Raw genomic sequence first — 18031 nt, 5'->3', positions numbered from 1 at the left:
ACTTTATATTATTTTTGATTACAAATATTTGCACTGTAAAAATGATAAAAGAAATAATATTTTTCAATTCACCTAATAAAGTACTGTACTGTGATCTCTTTATCGTGAAAGTGCAACTTGCAAATGTAGATTTTGTTTGTTTGTTACATAACTGAACTCAAAAACAAAACGGTGTAAAACTTTAGAGCCGACAAGTCCACTCAGTCCTACTTCTTGTTCAGCCATGCTAAGAGAAACAAGTTTGTTTACATTTATGGGAGATAATGCTGCTTGCTTCTTATTTGCAATGTCACCTGAAAGTGAGAACAGGCATTCGAATGGGACTTTTATAGCCGGCATTGCAAAGTATTTACATTCCAGATATGCTAAACATTCATATGCCCCTTCATGCTTTGGCCACTATTCCAGAAGACATGCTTCCATGCTGATGATGCTCGTTTAAAAAAAATAATGGGTTAATTAAATTTGTGACTGAACTCCTTGGGGGGAGAATTGTGTGTCTCCTGCTCTGTTTTACCTGCATTCTGCCATATATTTCATGTTATAGTAGTCTCAGATGATGACCCAACACATGTTGTTCATTTTAAGAACACTTTCACTGCAGATCTGACAAAACACAAAGAAAGTATCAGTGTGAGATTTCTAAAGATAGCTACAGCACTCAACCCAAGGTTTAAGAATCTGAAGTGTCTTCCAAAATCTGAGAGGGATGAGGTGTGGAGAATGCTTTCAGAAGTCTTAAAGAGCCACACTCCAATGCGGAAACTACAGAACCCGAACCACCAAAAGAGAAAATCAGCCTTCTGCTGATGGTATCTTCCTCAGATGATGAGAATGAACATACCTCAGTCCGCACTGCTTTGGATTATTATCGAGGAGAACCCATCATCAGCATGGATGCATGTCCTCTGGAATGGTGGTTGAAGCATGAAGGGACGTATGAATCTTTAACACATCTGGCATGTAAATATCTTGCAATGCTGAACAGTGCCATTTGAACGCCTGTTCTCACTTTCAGGTGACGTAAACAAGAAGAGGGCAGCATATCTTCTGCAAATGTAAACAAACTTGTTTATCTGAGCGTTTGGCTGAACAAGTAGGACAAAGTGAACTTGTAGGTTCTAAAGTTTTACATGGTTTTGTTTTTGAATGCAGTTTTTCTTTGTACATAATTCTACATTTGTAATTTCAACTTTTCATGATAAAGAGATTGCACTACAGTACTTGTACTAGGTGAACTGAAAAATACTATTTTTTTTTTTACAGTGCAAATATTTGTAATCAAAAATAAATATAGAGTGAGCTCTGTACACTTGGTATTCTGTGTTGTAATTGAAATCAATATATTTGAAAATGTAGAAAACATCCAAAAATATTTAAATAAATGGTATTCTATTATCGTTTAACAGTGCAATTAATTTTTTTAATCTCTTGAAAGCCCTAGTAAAAATCGTTTTTCTTTTTAAATGCCAAATACTTTTAAACAGAAAACCAACCAACTGCTTTGAAGTAATACAAAAACTAGGCAATAGAGAACTTATTGTGAGTGGACATAGGGTTCAGCTGCAATGGGAAGTTGCTTTTAAATGTAGGGAACAAATCTACATTGTCAGAGAGATGGTATAGATGACATAATAACTTAAGTTTTTGAATCTTTAACTTTTGCAGTATTCAGCACAGTTATTTAAGCACAGTTACCTGCTGATTCAGTCTGTAATTGAAAGCCCTTCACTCCAAACACAAAATCTTTGTAGACGTAAATATGAAGGAAGGAGAAGTGTGACAGTCTCTTTATCAAACCGAATTTGTGACTCCAATACCAAATTTTGTTCTTTCTTGCCCATAGGTTCGGGAGCACAGCAGAAAACTCAGGAAAGAAGCCAAGAAACGTGGGCACAAAAAGCCCAAGAAAGATCCAGGAATTCCCAATGCTGCACCTTTTAAGGAAGAGGTTCTCCGTGAAGCGGAGCAAAGGAAGCAAAGGGTAAAATACAGTTTGTAATAGAATGAAGGGGTTATGTGCATATCCCCACTTCAGGAAAACTTGATATGTGTCATGCACTATAGTCTTAATAGCCATTGGCTCTGAAAATACTAGAGATTCTTATTTTCAACTTAATATACTAGATAACAATATACTAAATTATGTGGATTTTTTAGTATTTGATACTAGAACTGTGTATAGATGTAAAAATACAAAAGTGTAGACTAAGTAATTTCTAGCATAATTAGTGCTTCCTGTGAAGAGTAAGATCTCCAGGTACCCTACACAGCTGTCTTTTTTTTTTTTTTTTTAAGTCTTTCCAGTTTGACACTTGTATGATGAAATCCTCTATATAGGCACCTAAATATTTGTGGGCAACATTAACACTGTCTGCTAATGTGACTACCCTGCCACAGAGGGACCATCTCTGACATCATTTTGAAGGTGTCTGGAGTGCCGATGAGAAGTGCAATTGGGAAAATAACTGAAATACTTCCCTGATGGATTGTATTTTGTAAATGGACAACCTATCCTAAATTCTCAATTACTGAGGGACAATCTTCACTCTTTGATATATTTGCTTTCCACAACCAACTTGCTGTATAACTTTTCATGAGTGATGTACCTGAATACTTCGATGCTAATATCTAAACTGTATTGTTAAATTTATTCTCATAAATTTGGGTTATTGCTGATTATGTACTATATGTATCTTATGACTTTTAAAACAAACATATTTGTGGATAATCTAAGCACTATACCCAGATGTACAGACACTCTTTTCTTACCTGTGTATTATATAATTTTTTAACATTAACTTTAATAAAATTTTTATTTTTGTCTGTCTTGGCACCAAAGTATCTGAGTGCCTCCAAAAGTTTAATTGGCAGTAGTAATGTATCACCATTTCCATCAGGTAAAAGCAGGAGAAGAAATAAGCTCACACCAGCCAACCAGTTCCTTAAGCTCCCGCCCTTGATTTCTTAATAGTTCTAGACAAGTATCGGAGACAGATACACCAAGATTGAAAGGACCATGGAGATTGAACATCCCTTTTTCTTCAATGCGACCACTCTAGGTCAAGATTAAGACCTAAACCATACTCTTGAGTGAAATCCTGGTCCCACTGATATTTTGCCATTGAATTCACTGCAACCAGGATTTCACTCCTTATGTGGATAGAGGCCTTAGGTTTCTAGGGCTCTCAACCTGGCACCTTTCACTAGCACTAAAAACCGTGCAAAATATTCAAAGAATAATCCTAGGTGGTAATATGTAGTACTTTTATAGCATTGCTCTTCATCTTCAAAGCACTTTACAAACAATCCTGATCGTAAGTGGGGAGGAAGAATACTCTTTAGCTTATGAAATGTTGTTCTCTCTCTTGTTTTTTTGCAATTAGCTTGAAGAACTAAAACAAAAGCAGAAACTTGCTAGGCAGAAAGACCTTGAAAAGAAAAGAAAGCTACAGGCTAAAAAGAATGCTACCAAAGCAAATAAACATCCAGAGGAAAAGGTATGTATGTGTAGTATAATTCTTCTTTTTTCAAAGAGGCTAGTTCACTTGTAGCACAAGAGATAAACTTTCCATCCTCTCATAAGGCCTAATCCAGCAGCCTTTGAAGTCTATGGCAGAATTCCCATTGCCTTCAAGTTGGACCAACAGAAAAGACTTGGTATAGTGATAGAACTAGTGAGGACATGGAAGTTGTTATGCATCCCTTTTAATCAAAGTATATATAGGGGTGTCAGGTTTACTGCTAACGTCAGTTACAGCTTTCAGGAATATTGGTCTACATATTGCAAATATCACCGCTCTACTAGGTCTGATTCCATTGAAGTTTATAGGAATGATAAATGTAATCCTCAAAGTATCATTTCTCTTAAGTAATATGTATTCCCCGATTGTTGCTTTTTCATGCTATTAGAAATATTGCAGTTCTAGTTGCTATTATCTTCTATTGTGTAAAGACCATATTTTAATTTGTGGCTTCAGATTCTCTTATCTCCTCCCATCCTTTTTTCATTCAGGAATCAACCATTAAACTAAAAGCAAAATCTAACACACTGCTGGATAAAAATTCAAAGAAATCATTTTGCAAAGAACTTAAAAAGGTAGGAACCTTTAATTATTACTTTCTATATTTTCATCAGCATCCAAAAAAAATTAATTTGATACTTTCCTTTTCAGTTATTCAGTTAAGAGGTTTATATATTATGGATTTTGTTAGAGAACAGTACACTTTTAGGGTCCCAGTCTTGTAAAGGTGCTGAGCACTTTCAACTCCCATTGAGGGCATTCAGCACTTTTGAGCACTATGCCTCTTGGGCTGAAGTCAAGGAGCATTTTACCAAAGTACTTCGGGATCAGGTTCTTTATCATTAAACTCTCATTCCCAATTAACTAACGTCTGCCTGCTGAAAGAAAAAGAGGAAGGGGCTTCACTTTTCTGTCCTGCAAGACAGACCTACCGTACCCTTGTAATTTTACACTGCTTTTGTGATGACCGGTTGATACTGACTCAAGTGTTAGAGAGAACTGACTGAGAAATCCAATGGGCTGTTGCCAATAGGATGAAAAAAATGAAAATTCTTTCATATTTTAGTTTACTATAAAACCCTTTTATCATTTGAGATTACAACAACAAAGATTTCCACACACATTCTTTAAGATTGCCTGTTAGACCTTATTAAAAATTGAATAAAGCAAGTTTGATCAGTGCAGAAAATTGATCAGTTCTTGATCACCTGCTTTTGTCTCCATTACTGTAGAGGGAAAGAAAAATCACTCTGAAAACTCTGCCTTACTGAGTTACAAGTAATACAGATTATATCATTGAAAAAGTCTCTCTTGTTTTCTTTGTACAACACCTTGTGTATGGCCCATTTTACAATTTTTTCCTTCTAAAGCAAATCTGTTTTTCCTGTTTGTGTAGGTCTTTCATACAGTAGAGAAACACTTTAAAAATGGGAAAATGCAATTGTAAAATAACAAAATTGGTAGAGGACTCAGGCCTTGTCTACACTACAAAGTTTTGTCAGCACAAGTTATGCCCTTTTAATTAAAACCACTGTTGCATGTCCACACTAGCTCCTTTTGTCGGCAGAGTGCATCCACACTAACAGCTCTTGCATGGACACCGAGCAGTGCACTGTGGGTAGCTATACCACTGTTCAGGTGGCCGCAAGAAGGGTTTGCAATGCCTCATGGGGCAGGTACGGGGTCACATCACGTAGGGTTCTCAATCCCATCTTTCCAGGGGCATCTTAGTAGACTGTCAGCTGCTTTTTCAACTGAAGTGTGCGGGGGAGGGGAGAGGAGAGAGGTGTGTCTGCGGTAGTGGAGACAGCAGGCTGATAGACCTATCCTGAGGTAGGGGGAGGGGGACACCCCCACACACGTCAGCCCTGGCTCTCTTCAGCATAGCAGTCTCTCCCGAAGCAGCCCGCTCTGCTTGCGTGCCTATGGTTCTGTGATTCCCTCCGAGTTCTCCCATAGCCTCCTCAGCTGCCAGGAGCGGCATCCTGAACAGCTCTGAGCTCTGGTGCTGAGGAATGTCAAAGCAGCACAGCAGTCATTGTCATCCTCCCCTCCACCTCTACCGCCTGCTCCAGTGTTCCTAATGCAGGGCAGAACTGGAGCATTCCACGCTAATTATTTGCTCTTTGTTCCCCAAAGGGAGCAGCATGCAGCTCAGCTCTCAGATAGTTCCCAGAGTTTTGAAAGGGGAGGGGTGCATGCCAGTGCTGGGCAGCAGAGATCAAAACAGTGAGCAGAGTGGTCAGGGCAGGCATTGTGGGATACTGGTGGAAGCCAGTTCTGGGGACAAACAAACAGTGTCTACACTGACTCTTTGTCGCTTTAACTTTGCCGCAAAAAGCTTTATGCCTCTTGTTGAAGTGGTTTTATTTTGTCGCAAAAGTAGCTTTGTAGTGTGTACACCTCCCCTGTTTCGTTGGCAAAAGGCAGCTTTTGCCAACATAACTTTGTAGTGTAGACAAGGCCTCAGACAAATTGAAACTACTTTTAAATAATTCTGGAATTAACTCAATTTCAAGCTAATTGTGTCCCTTTAATTATTGAAATCTTGTTAGAACAGGCATCATTGCTCACTTTTAACTGAAGGAGATTTGTTGGATTTAAAGATGACAAACTGTCTTAACCTTGACACCCAGACTTCTTGCATTGTATGCTCTGTGTGGTGGTGAGTGTCTTTTCCTTGTACAATGCTAAGAGTTAAGGAGTCAAACAGTAACTAAATTTGTTTTCCTGTGTCTTCTTAAAATAAACTGCAAAAATGTAAGTTGACTTTTTATATAATGGATCGGTTTCAGAGTAGCAGCCGTGTTAGTCCGTATCCGCAAAAAGAACAGGAGTACTTGTGGCACCTTAGAGACTAACAAATTTATTAGTTTAATTAGTATTATTTTATATAATGGAAAGCTCACTTACAGGTCATTCTTTAAAATGAAAATTTCATTGTAATGAGAGAACAGTACTGATGATTTCAGAGATGTTCCCTGTAATGCTGTTTCTAATCCTGTGGATGGGAATGTGTTCTCTATTCCACTTCAGGTGATTGAGGCTTCAGATATAGTCCTGCAGGTCTTAGATGCCAGAGATCCCCTGGGCTGTCGGTGCTCCCAGGTGGAGCAAATCATTACTCAGTCTGGAGGAAACAAAAAGCTACTATTGGTGTTAAACAAAATCGGTAAGTGAAACAGTCTGTTTTGTACAGATGTTTAGTCACTCATAGGGTTCTGTGTTAGTATATGAGCTATGAGGAAGATACCAATGCAGTCTGAGATATCACTGATGACTAAGATCCAACTCTGAGCTCACTGCCTTGTTCAAGGAATTACACTTTCCTATTTTTATGTTTTCTCACCTCTTGCTGCGTGACAAGATCCACACAAACAGGTGAAACTGACTATTGAACTATTTTTTTTTTTTTTTTATGGTGCACCTGTTCACTTAAGAGCAAAAAGATTCAATGTTAAGGACAGAATAGCCTTCTCAGAGGTGACTGGGTAATCTCACATACTATACCAGCTACTGTGTGGAACAAAAGCTCCTAAAACTATACATATTAAAGACTGAATCTAATGGCTGAAAACAGAAAGCAAAATTCTTTAGATCCCAGGCTTAATAAATTCCATACAGTGACACTTGAAGTTCATTAGAGTGAAAGGTCTGTATTCCTTTCCAGATCTGGTACCAAGGGAGAACTTGGAGAAATGGTTACATTATTTGAAGAACGAGTTTCCGACAGTCGCTTTTAAATCCTCAATGCAGCTGAAGGACAGAAGTGTGGTAAGAGCACTGCTGTCTCTCTTGTGTACGACTGAATCATATGTGTGTCGCTGGGTTGAAACACGATGAAAAGCAAGGACTCTTGACAGGAAGATGAAGATTGCAAGATCCAACTCTGATTTCTCCCAGTTAAAACACAAAGTTTTACTGATCTGGGGGGGGGGGGGGGGGTATGGCCGACTGGCTGTGCTCCTGCAACTGATACTTTTGGCGTGGTGGGACAGTGATGAGCAGTCTTAGAACTTTTCTGCTTGGGTTGGGGAAACTTCACAGTTGTTGGTGAATTCTTACTTCAGTACTGCACACTACTAATTATGACTGGAAAATTGCATTGAGGCAAGGCAACATGCTAAGAATTTGTACTGAAAGAGAGACAAATGGAATCAGCATTGAATGAATGAGGAAGTCCTGAAATCTAAGGTCTTGTCTACAGGAGACCGTTGCGCTGGTTTAAATTTAATCTGTTTTTAAACCAATTTTAATTAAACTCGTTTAAGCCTCTGAGTGAACACTTATTTCCATCCCAAGCCTGTACATTACTAAGAGTGGTATTTGGAATTATTTCACGAAGAGTTGGGATAATAGAGAAGTCGCCTCCTCACTGCCCATCTCCCATTGGAGTATGATAATACATATCTTTTTATTCTTGCATGCATTAATTTAAGACCCTAATAATATTCATGTAACACTTTTTTTCATCAGAGAGACTTAAAGTGCTTTGCAAACGCACACTAATCTTCACTGCGCCACAGTGAAATAGATAAGCATCATTTGCATGTTGAAAGTGCAGAAACTCAGGCACAGAGATTGTGGAGCCCTTAGATTAATAAACAATTGTTCATGCAGGTAGTCCCATTGAAATCAGTGGGATTATTTGAATGCTCAGCAAAGTGAGTAAGGGCTCCTCCCCATTCTGGCTTTAAGTGACTTTCCCAAGGTCATACAGTGATACTTCAGCACAGCCAGGAATGGAAGCACAAGTCCCATTAGTCAGTTCACATTGCTAGATGCATGGTCTCCTGTAACATTTTGAAGGACTGCCCTCCTTACTGCCAGTCAATTCAGATGCACTTTAATTGGTATCTCATCAAGTCCCTTCCTTCTAGTTGGAAGAAAGATGCTGTAAAGGCCATCCAATAGAGGGCATGAGTGGATATATTGGAGTAAAATGTACATTTGGATTCATATTTAACGTCCCAAACACATACAGTTAAAATGGGGCCCATCCTATGTTTTTATTTTTGAATTTTATAGCAGGAGAAGAAGCTCACAAAGAAGAGAGCTCACATTGACTTGTCAAGAGGCAGCATGTGTTTTGGAAGTGAGTGTCTTTTGAAGCTTCTTCGAGAGGACTGCAAGACTCAAGACAAAGCCATTCAAGTTGGGGTGATAGGTAAGGTGTATTTTTTTTCCTTACAAAGAAACTGCAGTATTATACAAGCTGGGTGATATAACACAATCAGTAGGTGCTTTCTCACATCTCAGGCTTTGAAATACTTTGTGGCCTTTCATTGAACATTCTTAGGTTTGACGTGGGACTTGGTATAGTTGCACCCAGTGATGCCTCTTGCACTTCCTGCCCATCAGAGGTAGCTTTCATATGTGTGTCTAACTTTAGTGACCAACTGATGATTGAATATGTGACCAGTCTGGCTATGGGAAGCACAAAAAAATCTGACACTAGTTAATTTACCAGATTGAATGTTAACCAGTCATGTAGCTCTTCTCAACCAGCACTGCCTCTTTTTACACTTGATGAGTCCTTGCTGTGATTTTTAATTTAATTGACATCACTTTTGTTGTCCTTTTTACTACTAGAGTGAGAAATGAGGATATATACTTTGTCTGACTGTTACAGTGAAGACTTCAGATCCAACTCTGATCTCACTCCTCTGACTACCTGTATTAAAGCCAGTAGTTCTGATTTAATTTACTAGGGTTTCTTGTTTAACTAATTAGGGTATTTTTACCATTTGTTTGTGTTTTTCTTCAGGCTTCCCTAATGTGGGGAAGAGCAGTATAATCAATAGTCTGAAGGAGGTGCGTGTCTGTAATGTGGGGCCAGTCAGAGGGGTTACCAAGTAAGTTTAATTTGATGAAACCATTGGTTTGTAGTTATGTTCTGATTATGTACATTTCCTAGCTGTTTCAATTGGATACAGCATTCTCCACTGCCTGTTCTGATCAGTCATAGTAACTGAGCACCGCTCCCTAAACAGCTGCTGCATTTCAGTGGTGGACAAAGTATGCCCCATATGTAGTTTTTAAAGTGCAGTAGGATCTCTGTGTGAAAAGGTCAGCTCACTTCTTGGCGCCTCCTTGTGGCTGGGTGTGGTATAGCAACTCTATCCCTTAGGGTCTGCTGCCTCTGGCTGCTCCGCATCTTGAGTGGCCTGTGCCTCTTCCTGTGACATGGCCCTCTGGCCAGGTCACTTTCAAGTCTCTCCCCTTTTGTGTGTGTGGGAGGGGAGGTCGGGGGGTAGTCTAGAAACAAAAAGCAAGAAGAATTAACACAAATAAACTGAGTTAGTAACAGGAAGGAACGCCTCCCTCTCAGGGTGTATCAGGATCAGGCCCTCCTCTCAGAGATGGTCCTTCAGGCAGTGGCTGTCAGGACAGATACTATCTTCCTTCAGCCCTATCCTCAGGAGTTGAGGGTTGCAGCTCTGCTCTCTTCCCTGGTCTGCTCACAAGTGAGCTGTTCTGCTCCCGTTTAACTCCTCCTCCAGCCTGTGCATCTCTTGCAGGTGTGGCTGACTGAGCCCAGAGCAACTCCTTAACCCCTTGTTGCCCAGTGTGGAGTTTGTACACCCCATCACACTCAGGATGAAAGTCTAACATCTTTGATTTTCAATTCTAGAATACTGTCAATTTTTGTATTAATTTTGAGATAAATGCCTTGTCTCTAGACACAGCCAATGCTCTTAAATCTGATTTAAGACAGGGGTTTGTCCAATGGCTGCTCTTGCAATTTATAAGTCCAAGGATAAGCTCTGATTTGCATAAAGAGCAGATTGCAGCCTTCGGATGATGTGTAAGACTGCAGAGGCTACCAATATGTGATGCTTTGTTTCTGTCTGAGCAGTCAGACCTGTGACTTGTAGGCTCCTGCGGCCATACCTTCTTATTAAAGATGAAGGCACCCATGGGCCACATTATAACACTTGGGGTGACATTTGGCCAGCAATACTGACCCATAGAGGGGCAGAAGTTTTATTGGGAAAGGTTAGACACTGTGCAGATTAAATAGCTGCCCCACCCAAGTCACTCTCAATGAATCACTTGCACAGCCATGAATAGAACCTTGGGGTTTTAACACCTTGCTTCTTCCTCTAATCACAAAGCTACTTTGCTTTAGATTTCCACTGTACATGAAGCACATGATGATGCATTGGAACTGACTTTGCATGAGGAGTTTATATTCAATCCAACACTGAGCTTCATGTTTTGCTAGTTCTCATCCTTTAGCAAATGCTTTGTGGTGGTTGATTTATGTTGACTTACTGACAGGATGCATTTCCTCTCTCAAAGGTGCATGCAGACAGTCCATATTGACAAACAAATCAAGATGATAGACAGCCCAAGCATCATTGCAGCCACTTCCAACTCTGCTCTTGCTCTGGCTTTGAGGACCACCACAGATATTGAAGAATCAGGAAAATTATTAGATGCAGTAAATGCTATTCTGAAGCACTGCAGTAAACAGCAGGTAAGTTATTGCATGGCTCCGCTATCTTTCTTATCTCATCCCAATGCATCTAGGTCCTGCATACCTTTATTGCTCCAACAAAAGGTGATCTTGCTTTCTGGCCTGCAAGGTTAGCTTTTGTAAAGGGATAGCATGTGATCTGCTGAAAGTTGAATGCATGAGGTCCCTCAGATGGGAAGCTTCATTGACACAGAGAACCAACTTACTGGTGCTATATATATATATCACAAAATCTAACTCTTAATGTTGGCAGACAGGCAAAATGCACCAGATCCTCCCAGCCAGTTGCCTCTTTCCCAGTGACTCTTCTGACAGTACATTTTTATAATTAATTTGATGGAGTATAATTAACTTAGTCACATCGTTTTATTAGCAGAGTGAGAAATGAGGATACACTCAGTGTCTTACTGTTACAGTGAAGACATCAGATCCAACTCTGATCTCATTCTGAATGTTCAGCGCTTTAAAGCCAATACTGATCTAATTCCCACTGAGGTCTACAGAGTTAGGTCTCTGTGCACCGCCATTGCTGTTTCACGGGAGAGGTGAGAAAACTATATATGGATCAATTGGAATAAGAACACTGATAGTAATACCCCTTTCTGTGGCAGCTGTATTTGCTGATGGAATAGCTACTTTTGCTCTGTAATGTGTGGTGCCAAAAGTAAAAGAAATAAAGGATTTCCCCAATCATATCTCCTTCTTTCTGTGCGTGCCTCCTCAGTAGGAACTAGTCTTAAAACAATTGGATTTGTACTTTCATTCCTAAAATCATGAGAGAACTAAATGGACCAGATTCTTAATGAACCCTTGTTCATGTTGGTTTTTTTTGTTTCAGATGATGCTGTACTACAACATCCCAGACTTCAGAAACTCTGTGGAGTTTTTAACTTTACTTGCACAAAAAAGGGGAATGCTGAAAAAGGGAGGTGTCCCTGACACAGAGAGTGCAGCTAAATTACTACTTTATGACTGGACGGGGTAAGGATGTTTTGATTTTGTTTCAGTATATGAACCTCTTTCCAACTAAACCCAATCATTTTACAACAGTGTCACCAGAAGCTCTGGGTACTAACAAATGACAGGAGAGGTTTAGTTAATTTGGTCTCTTCATCCTGCTTCAGCATACTACACCAAAGGGGTCATTGGTTGAACTTGCTTGACAGCAGAGCAACCGAATGGGAAGGAAAATGAGCTATTTAATTAATCTTTGAAACTTGCTTAAGAAAATGGAGTAAATGTCCCTGTGTACACTGATCTACAGCAAGTTTGCTGAACTCTGCCACAGCACAGTTTTGCCATGGGAGTTTTGTCCTTCCTTTGAACGATTGAGTCCATATAGTTCTCCTCCATAGGCATGTGATGACAACAGGGGGTGCTACTACCCCTGAAATGGAACTTTACTGACTCCCGGTGGAGCAGATTACTGTCTTGCCAGTGAAAAAGGTCCACAGTAATTATCTGCAATACACAGCAGTTTATTGAGAAGGAATTACACAAGCGGTAAAGAGTTATATTAACTCCTGTGTTAGACATTAAGAGCTATACATTCCTCTTAACGAGTCTTTCACAAACATGCACAAACAGACCCTGCGCTTGCTTGGCGAACAGAGAAAGTGGTTACCAATCTTATAGACTGCTTCTTCCCTCCTGGTCTGTTCTTCTCAGCCCTCTGGTCTGCCTCAGATTCCCTCGAGGCAAGGCCTTGATTGCCTTGAGACCCCTCTGGTTCACAGTCCTACTCGAGCCCACGGTGCAGAGTTTTGGCTACTCTTGTCTAGCAGCGTTGCTTCTTCAAGCATCAATTAAGGAATTCCAACCAATAGTAATTGACTTTGCTTGATTCTTACTCTTTTTTTCCTCAAAAGAGTCACATGTCTTAAGCATGGCCAGTGGGCATGTGGTTACTAATTTTTACCTAATTAGTGTTCTAGAAGGGGCGGGGGGTGGTGGTACTGAAGGAAAATCACCCCATGTTTACTCACTCATCAGTCATTCACTCTGGCTCTCTGCGTGATGTCCTTGCTGTAAGGTCACTATAACCAGGTCGACTTGTGCTCCATGCTGGAACTTTATACATGTGATATATATTTTTGCTCACACCATTCATTCAGTATGGCCACACCAATTTGGCACCGTCCCAACAGCATGGATGGACTATTTGGTCTGTTTAGATTTATAGTGGTTCCCATATTCCTTAGAGTTCAGCTAAATAAAAGGATTGAGATTTTATAGCTAGTGGGCTGATGTGGTGTGCACTGACACGTCAGGAAAAAAGGAGTAAATCCTCTTTCCCCCTCTAGAGAATGCCAAGAACGTAATATTGATATAAAATATGTAAGACAGATTATATAGTCAGAATTTTTCTGTTGAAGTTCGCATGTAAGTAGTTACATAAGTCTTATGTTGAGATTTGTGAGAAGAGACATCACTTCTTGGGTTGCATTTTTTTTTTTTTAAATCACGGGTGCCTTTAAGCATGTTGCTGGTTTTAGTTAGTGGGTTGTCAAATCCATTTTAATTCCAATATTTTCTTTGTCCAGTGCCAAAGTTAGTTACCATTCATTGCTTCCTTCATCATGGAGTCTGTCACCACACCTCACCAAGGAGGTGGTAGCGGAAATGCAGCAGGGTTTTAACTTAGAGGAGCTGGCAAAGGATAATATGAACACTATTAAAGGTGAGACTCATCTTTGTAATGCACTACCACAGTTATGGTAGGTATGGTTTTAGCACACAGCTCTCAAATAAGAGCCCTGTTTTAGAGACACATGATGAAGCTGTAACCTGTATTACACAGTTATTACTTACTTGGCCAGTCCTTTGTTTCCACTAATCTGCATGAACCTTTTTTTGAGTGCTTGAATCCTCCTGTTCTTTATACAGCCCTTCCTCTCAAATTCCTTATTTTGCCAAGTAATATTTTAACCAGAGTAAATCATATGCTGAAATCCAAAGCCTTGACTACATAGCTGCCTTCTCTGTGGTACCATGGGAAAAGTTGCTTCCTTGGAGACTTCCTCCTCACTGTTTCTTTATGGATTTTTTTTTAAGGGGGTGGTGATATATGGCTATCTTTGCCTGGCTCTGACCTGAAAGACAACCACTTGTGAGTCCTCTGCATTCCCTGAAACTTCATTCTGGGACCCCCCTTATAAGCCTTATGGGCATGCAGTCCCCTCTTTGGGGCAGCTTCCAGTGCTGCTTCCAGAATTCATGTTCCTGTAAGATTGAAATAGCTGTGTGGTTTGCACCTCCTCTTCAAGTCTGTCCATGTCTAACAATACATGTATATAACAACTTGATGCTTCAGATTTAAGATTGGGATGCATCCCCTTCACCGTAAAATTCTAGGGTCCATGCTGCTGCCAGTTTTAATCAGCATGTTAAAGTTACTAAATATTTTGAATAAGGCTGACCTAGTGGCTAGAGTACAAGACATGGAATCAGATTTTTTCCCAACTATACTACTGATTCACTCGAGGTCACTGGATAAATCTCTTAATCTGTCTGCTTGAATTTCTCCCATCTTGAGAAGGGGAGGAAACGGCATAAGGAAGAAGCTATGTACGGTATTTTAACTAAGAATCTATTTGTATGGGCAGTTTCTGGTAGTTTGTCAGACTGCTGTATTGTTAACTGATTGGTGACCATGGCTGTATGCTAACGTCAATTCAGAACTTGGATCCTCACTGCCACTCTTAAGTTTTATTTTCTTTCCTGCGGGGGATGGGAAGTTGATTCACCCTTTGGGAAATGGATACCCATATATATCTGTTCATTACATCTAGGTTCATCTGTTAACTTTATTAACAGAGGTGTCCAATATCTTTCACAGCTGTAAAATATCCCAATCTGGCAAGCAGTATCATTTTCCAGTCTTCTGGCTTGACCAATGGGACAATAGAAGAGAATGAACTAACTGAGGGAACATCAGAACTGGAGAACATGGAAACAAGTGAAGAAGGGGAGGATTTAACTGAAGATGACCAGGATAGTGATGAGGAAGAGGAAGCTGTTGAAGAGGCAAGATATAGCTGATAAAAACCAATCCGTATCATGGCTTGTAAATGGAGAGGGTATCCACTGTAGAGGTGGCAGGGGAAATCACCTAATCTCTCCCCCCAGAGGGTCTGTTAGCCTGACTACAAGAAGGGGAGGTAGAGAACTTTATTGTTATGGTCAAGAAAGTGACTGCCTAAGAATGGCACTATCTTGCTCAGACTTGTGCCTTGCATCTGTGTCCTGTCTTCATTTTAATGTAAATTTTTATGGGCTTTTTTTAAACCAGTTTTCTCCTTAAATCTGCAGAGCTAACAGCTCTGGAAGAGTGAGCTGGATTTTATTCTGGCTCATCCATCCACCAAATTGTTAATTGTCGGCTGTAGAATTCTCAGAAGCACATCATGGTGATGATGCAGGAGCCAGATAGAATCCACCTTGTCTTTCAGATCCTAGCATAAGTTTGTGGCAGTAGGGCTTAACTGAGTGAACTTGCTACAGAATCATTGAGCAACAAACTTGGAACTTCATAAAGTTTATTTTTATAGTCACTTTTTAAAGCACTGATTGAACAAAAGCTACTCAAAATGAATATAAAATTCTTCATCTTCAACTAACTTCTAGCTCCACTCGTCACTTGGAGGAAATCAAAACGTTTTCTTTTAACCTTCTCTGGTAAAGTCTCCAAACTATTTGTTAACAACTCAGTTCTGCTTACACTGGGAGAATGAGTTTGGTGTGTTATCATCCCTGCGTCTTCCTGAAATACTGGTTTATGGCAGCTTATCTGGTTTTAAATTTGAAGCTTGGCCATGAAGTAGTGCAACCTATAGCAGCTTTGGTGTGTTAAACCTTCCCATGCTGATTAACAAAACCTGTCTTTTCCTTATGTGCTCAAAATATATGAAATCTGACCATATTGCACTTGACAAACAATGGTTGAGCTGATGTGTTCCTAAAACACAGTAAGAACTGATATGGGTTGGTGTTTATAAAGTAGAGTGACTAGGCAACTCTTTAATAAGCTGCAAGCTATAACTGGTTTACTAGTTGTAGGAATTCCAGATTTATGTAATTCTGGAGCAAGTAGGTTTGATTTCCCAGCTCTGCTGTGCCAATGTAGTAACCCCAGTAGGGAAGCAGTCACCTCCCGTATGCTAAAATATCCACCTGTGAATGTCTGACCATGTAACAGATGGAAAAAATCCTATTAATCATTTCATTGGGAAAGAAGCTTACCTCTTCCCCTTACTCAGTTTTTAGTGGTAATTCTCACAGCGTGACTGAAGTGATCCTTGCCAAACTGTAATGTCTAATAATTCTGCATATGCTACTTGCCTACCATGAAGAATTTACATCTTTTTTTTTTTTTTTTTTTAAAGAAGAAGCTGGGAGGTTGAAGGTGAAGCCCAGTAGGATTGAGCAGTACACTGTAGCACAAGTCTTACTAGTTTGAGAATCTTTAAAAGAAAAAATCATCAGTGCCTTTGCAGTAATAGAGCTGGAAATGGTTAAAGCAGCACATGCTTTAGCTGTATGCTATATATAAAAATATTTAAACATTTAATAAAATTCTTTGAAATGGTAATGTGAATTGGAATCTGTACACCTGCTGCTCCGACACTGAAACTATATACCATTCCCACAGAACTGGTGCTCCTTATATCTGTTATAGTAGTCTTCCTATAAAGGGAAGTTTATTCCTACTGCTGACTGAAAAAACCAACAGCAATAATACCTGTAACTTTGTTTTAGGAAAGCGATGTTCAGACAAGCAGCAAAACAAACCCTGCAAAACTGAGCGTGGAGGATGGAAGCTTAGAAAAACAACCAGCAGGTATGTATTTAAAGCCAGTGACTTAAGTAATAAATGCATCATTCTCTGTAACAGTGTCAATCTTGTATTGATTTCAGTCTAACAGATTCTCTCTTCTGAAGGTGAACAGTCCCGTACTTTATCATTCAACTTGGATGAGACAACTGATCAGGATGATGCTTACGATTTTAATACAGATTATGTGTAAAGACAGAAAAACATACACTCAAAGGCCTAATTTTGAGAAGAGCATTGCTAACTTTCTAAGTAGCTATAAAACACTCTCTCCTTTGGCCTCTTTCAGTCCTATGGACCTTGCTTGCAAGACGCTGCTGCAAAGACCCAATATCTCTACTGACGTGAAATATTATATAGAATGCAACTTACACATGATTTTCAAACTTAATGTTTGTTTTCTAGAACTGTATACTTCAGCTTTGTAAATTTTGTAGTTCTCTAAACTTCTTTAAAAAGATTTTATTAAATTAATCTTAAGGACTACATAGTCTCTGAGTCTTCTATGTACTGTAGGAAAAAGTGCTTCAGAAGAAGTTACTCACTACTGTTTTCCATTTTGTACACCTCTACCCTGATATAACGCGGCCCGATATAACATGAATTTGGATATAACGCAGTAAAGCAGCGCTCTAGGGGGGAGGGGCTGCGCACTCCAGTGGATCAAAGCAAGTTCTATATAACGCGGTAAGATTTTTTGGCTCCCGAGGACAGCGTTATATCGGGGTAGAGGTGTATAAGATAAAAATTAAAGTTGACACAGTATAAACTATGAAATTGCAGATACTGTTTTCACCCTCACTCCATTCAGATCCCAAATACCTACACTAGGAAGAATCTAATCCTTAGCAAAAGGTATCAAAGCTCTTTCAACCACGGCAACTTCACAGTACAAAGTTATATAGTAATTACTAATCAAATTAACCCACAGAATTTAGTCTTGACTACATAAAAACCTTCCTACACTTAAAAAAAAAAAAGTCAAGCTAACTGTAACAGTCTCTATTCAATTCACACAGAAAATGTCTGTCTTGTGCATGCTTAATACCTTCAGCTTGGCGCAAACTTGAAAGGTGATAAAATGTATATTCTGCCTTACATGACAAGAGGTAAAAACCTCCTGCAACCCGCCTATTGCTACAGAAGAAGAAACCGTTTGCTGCAGAAACAGATCACAATAATACACCTTAA

General features: G+C 39.6%; 1 protein-coding gene and 5 non-coding genes across 6 annotated transcripts in view; all 6 read left to right on the top strand.

Annotated features, from left to right (window-relative positions):
- Positions 1-17323, top strand: part of GNL3 (G protein nucleolar 3) — a 19053-nt gene extending 1730 nt beyond the window's left edge. Inside the window, exons 3-15 of the mRNA XM_024195702.2 lie at positions 1847-1984; positions 3387-3500; positions 4016-4099; positions 6561-6696; positions 7195-7298; positions 8553-8691; positions 9292-9379; positions 10830-11007; positions 11846-11988; positions 13551-13687; positions 14846-15033; positions 16765-16846; positions 16948-17323. Coding sequence (XP_024051470.1) covers positions 1847-1984; positions 3387-3500; positions 4016-4099; positions 6561-6696; positions 7195-7298; positions 8553-8691; positions 9292-9379; positions 10830-11007; positions 11846-11988; positions 13551-13687; positions 14846-15033; positions 16765-16846; positions 16948-17033 — 1617 coding nt within the window. The 3' untranslated portion in view covers positions 17034-17323. The remainder of the gene's footprint in view (positions 1-1846; positions 1985-3386; positions 3501-4015; positions 4100-6560; positions 6697-7194; positions 7299-8552; positions 8692-9291; positions 9380-10829; positions 11008-11845; positions 11989-13550; positions 13688-14845; positions 15034-16764; positions 16847-16947) is intronic.
- On the top strand, positions 6760-6831 carry LOC112103786. The gene has a single exon (XR_002907864.1). It is a non-coding gene; the product is annotated as a small nucleolar RNA SNORD19 (small nucleolar RNA).
- Positions 7348-7429, top strand: LOC112103783. Its single transcript, XR_002907861.1, has one exon. It is a non-coding gene; the product is annotated as a small nucleolar RNA SNORD19B (small nucleolar RNA).
- Positions 9120-9193, top strand: LOC112103787. The gene has a single exon (XR_002907865.1). It is a non-coding gene; the product is annotated as a small nucleolar RNA SNORD19 (small nucleolar RNA).
- On the top strand, positions 10667-10745 carry LOC112103782. Its single transcript, XR_002907860.1, has one exon. It is a non-coding gene; the product is annotated as a small nucleolar RNA SNORD69 (small nucleolar RNA).
- On the top strand, positions 11387-11460 carry LOC112103788. The gene has a single exon (XR_002907866.1). It is a non-coding gene; the product is annotated as a small nucleolar RNA SNORD19 (small nucleolar RNA).
- Positions 17324-18031: the final 708 nt, after the last annotated feature.

The sequence above is a fragment of the Terrapene carolina genome, unplaced genomic scaffold, assembly GCF_002925995.2.
Source record: "Terrapene carolina triunguis isolate 2854851 unplaced genomic scaffold, T_m_triunguis-2.0 Scaffold232, whole genome shotgun sequence".
Taxonomy (NCBI): domain Eukaryota; kingdom Metazoa; phylum Chordata; order Testudines; family Emydidae; genus Terrapene; species Terrapene triunguis.
The sequence above is the reverse complement of the archived record's forward strand: the minus strand, read 5'-3'. Positions and strand labels throughout refer to the sequence as shown.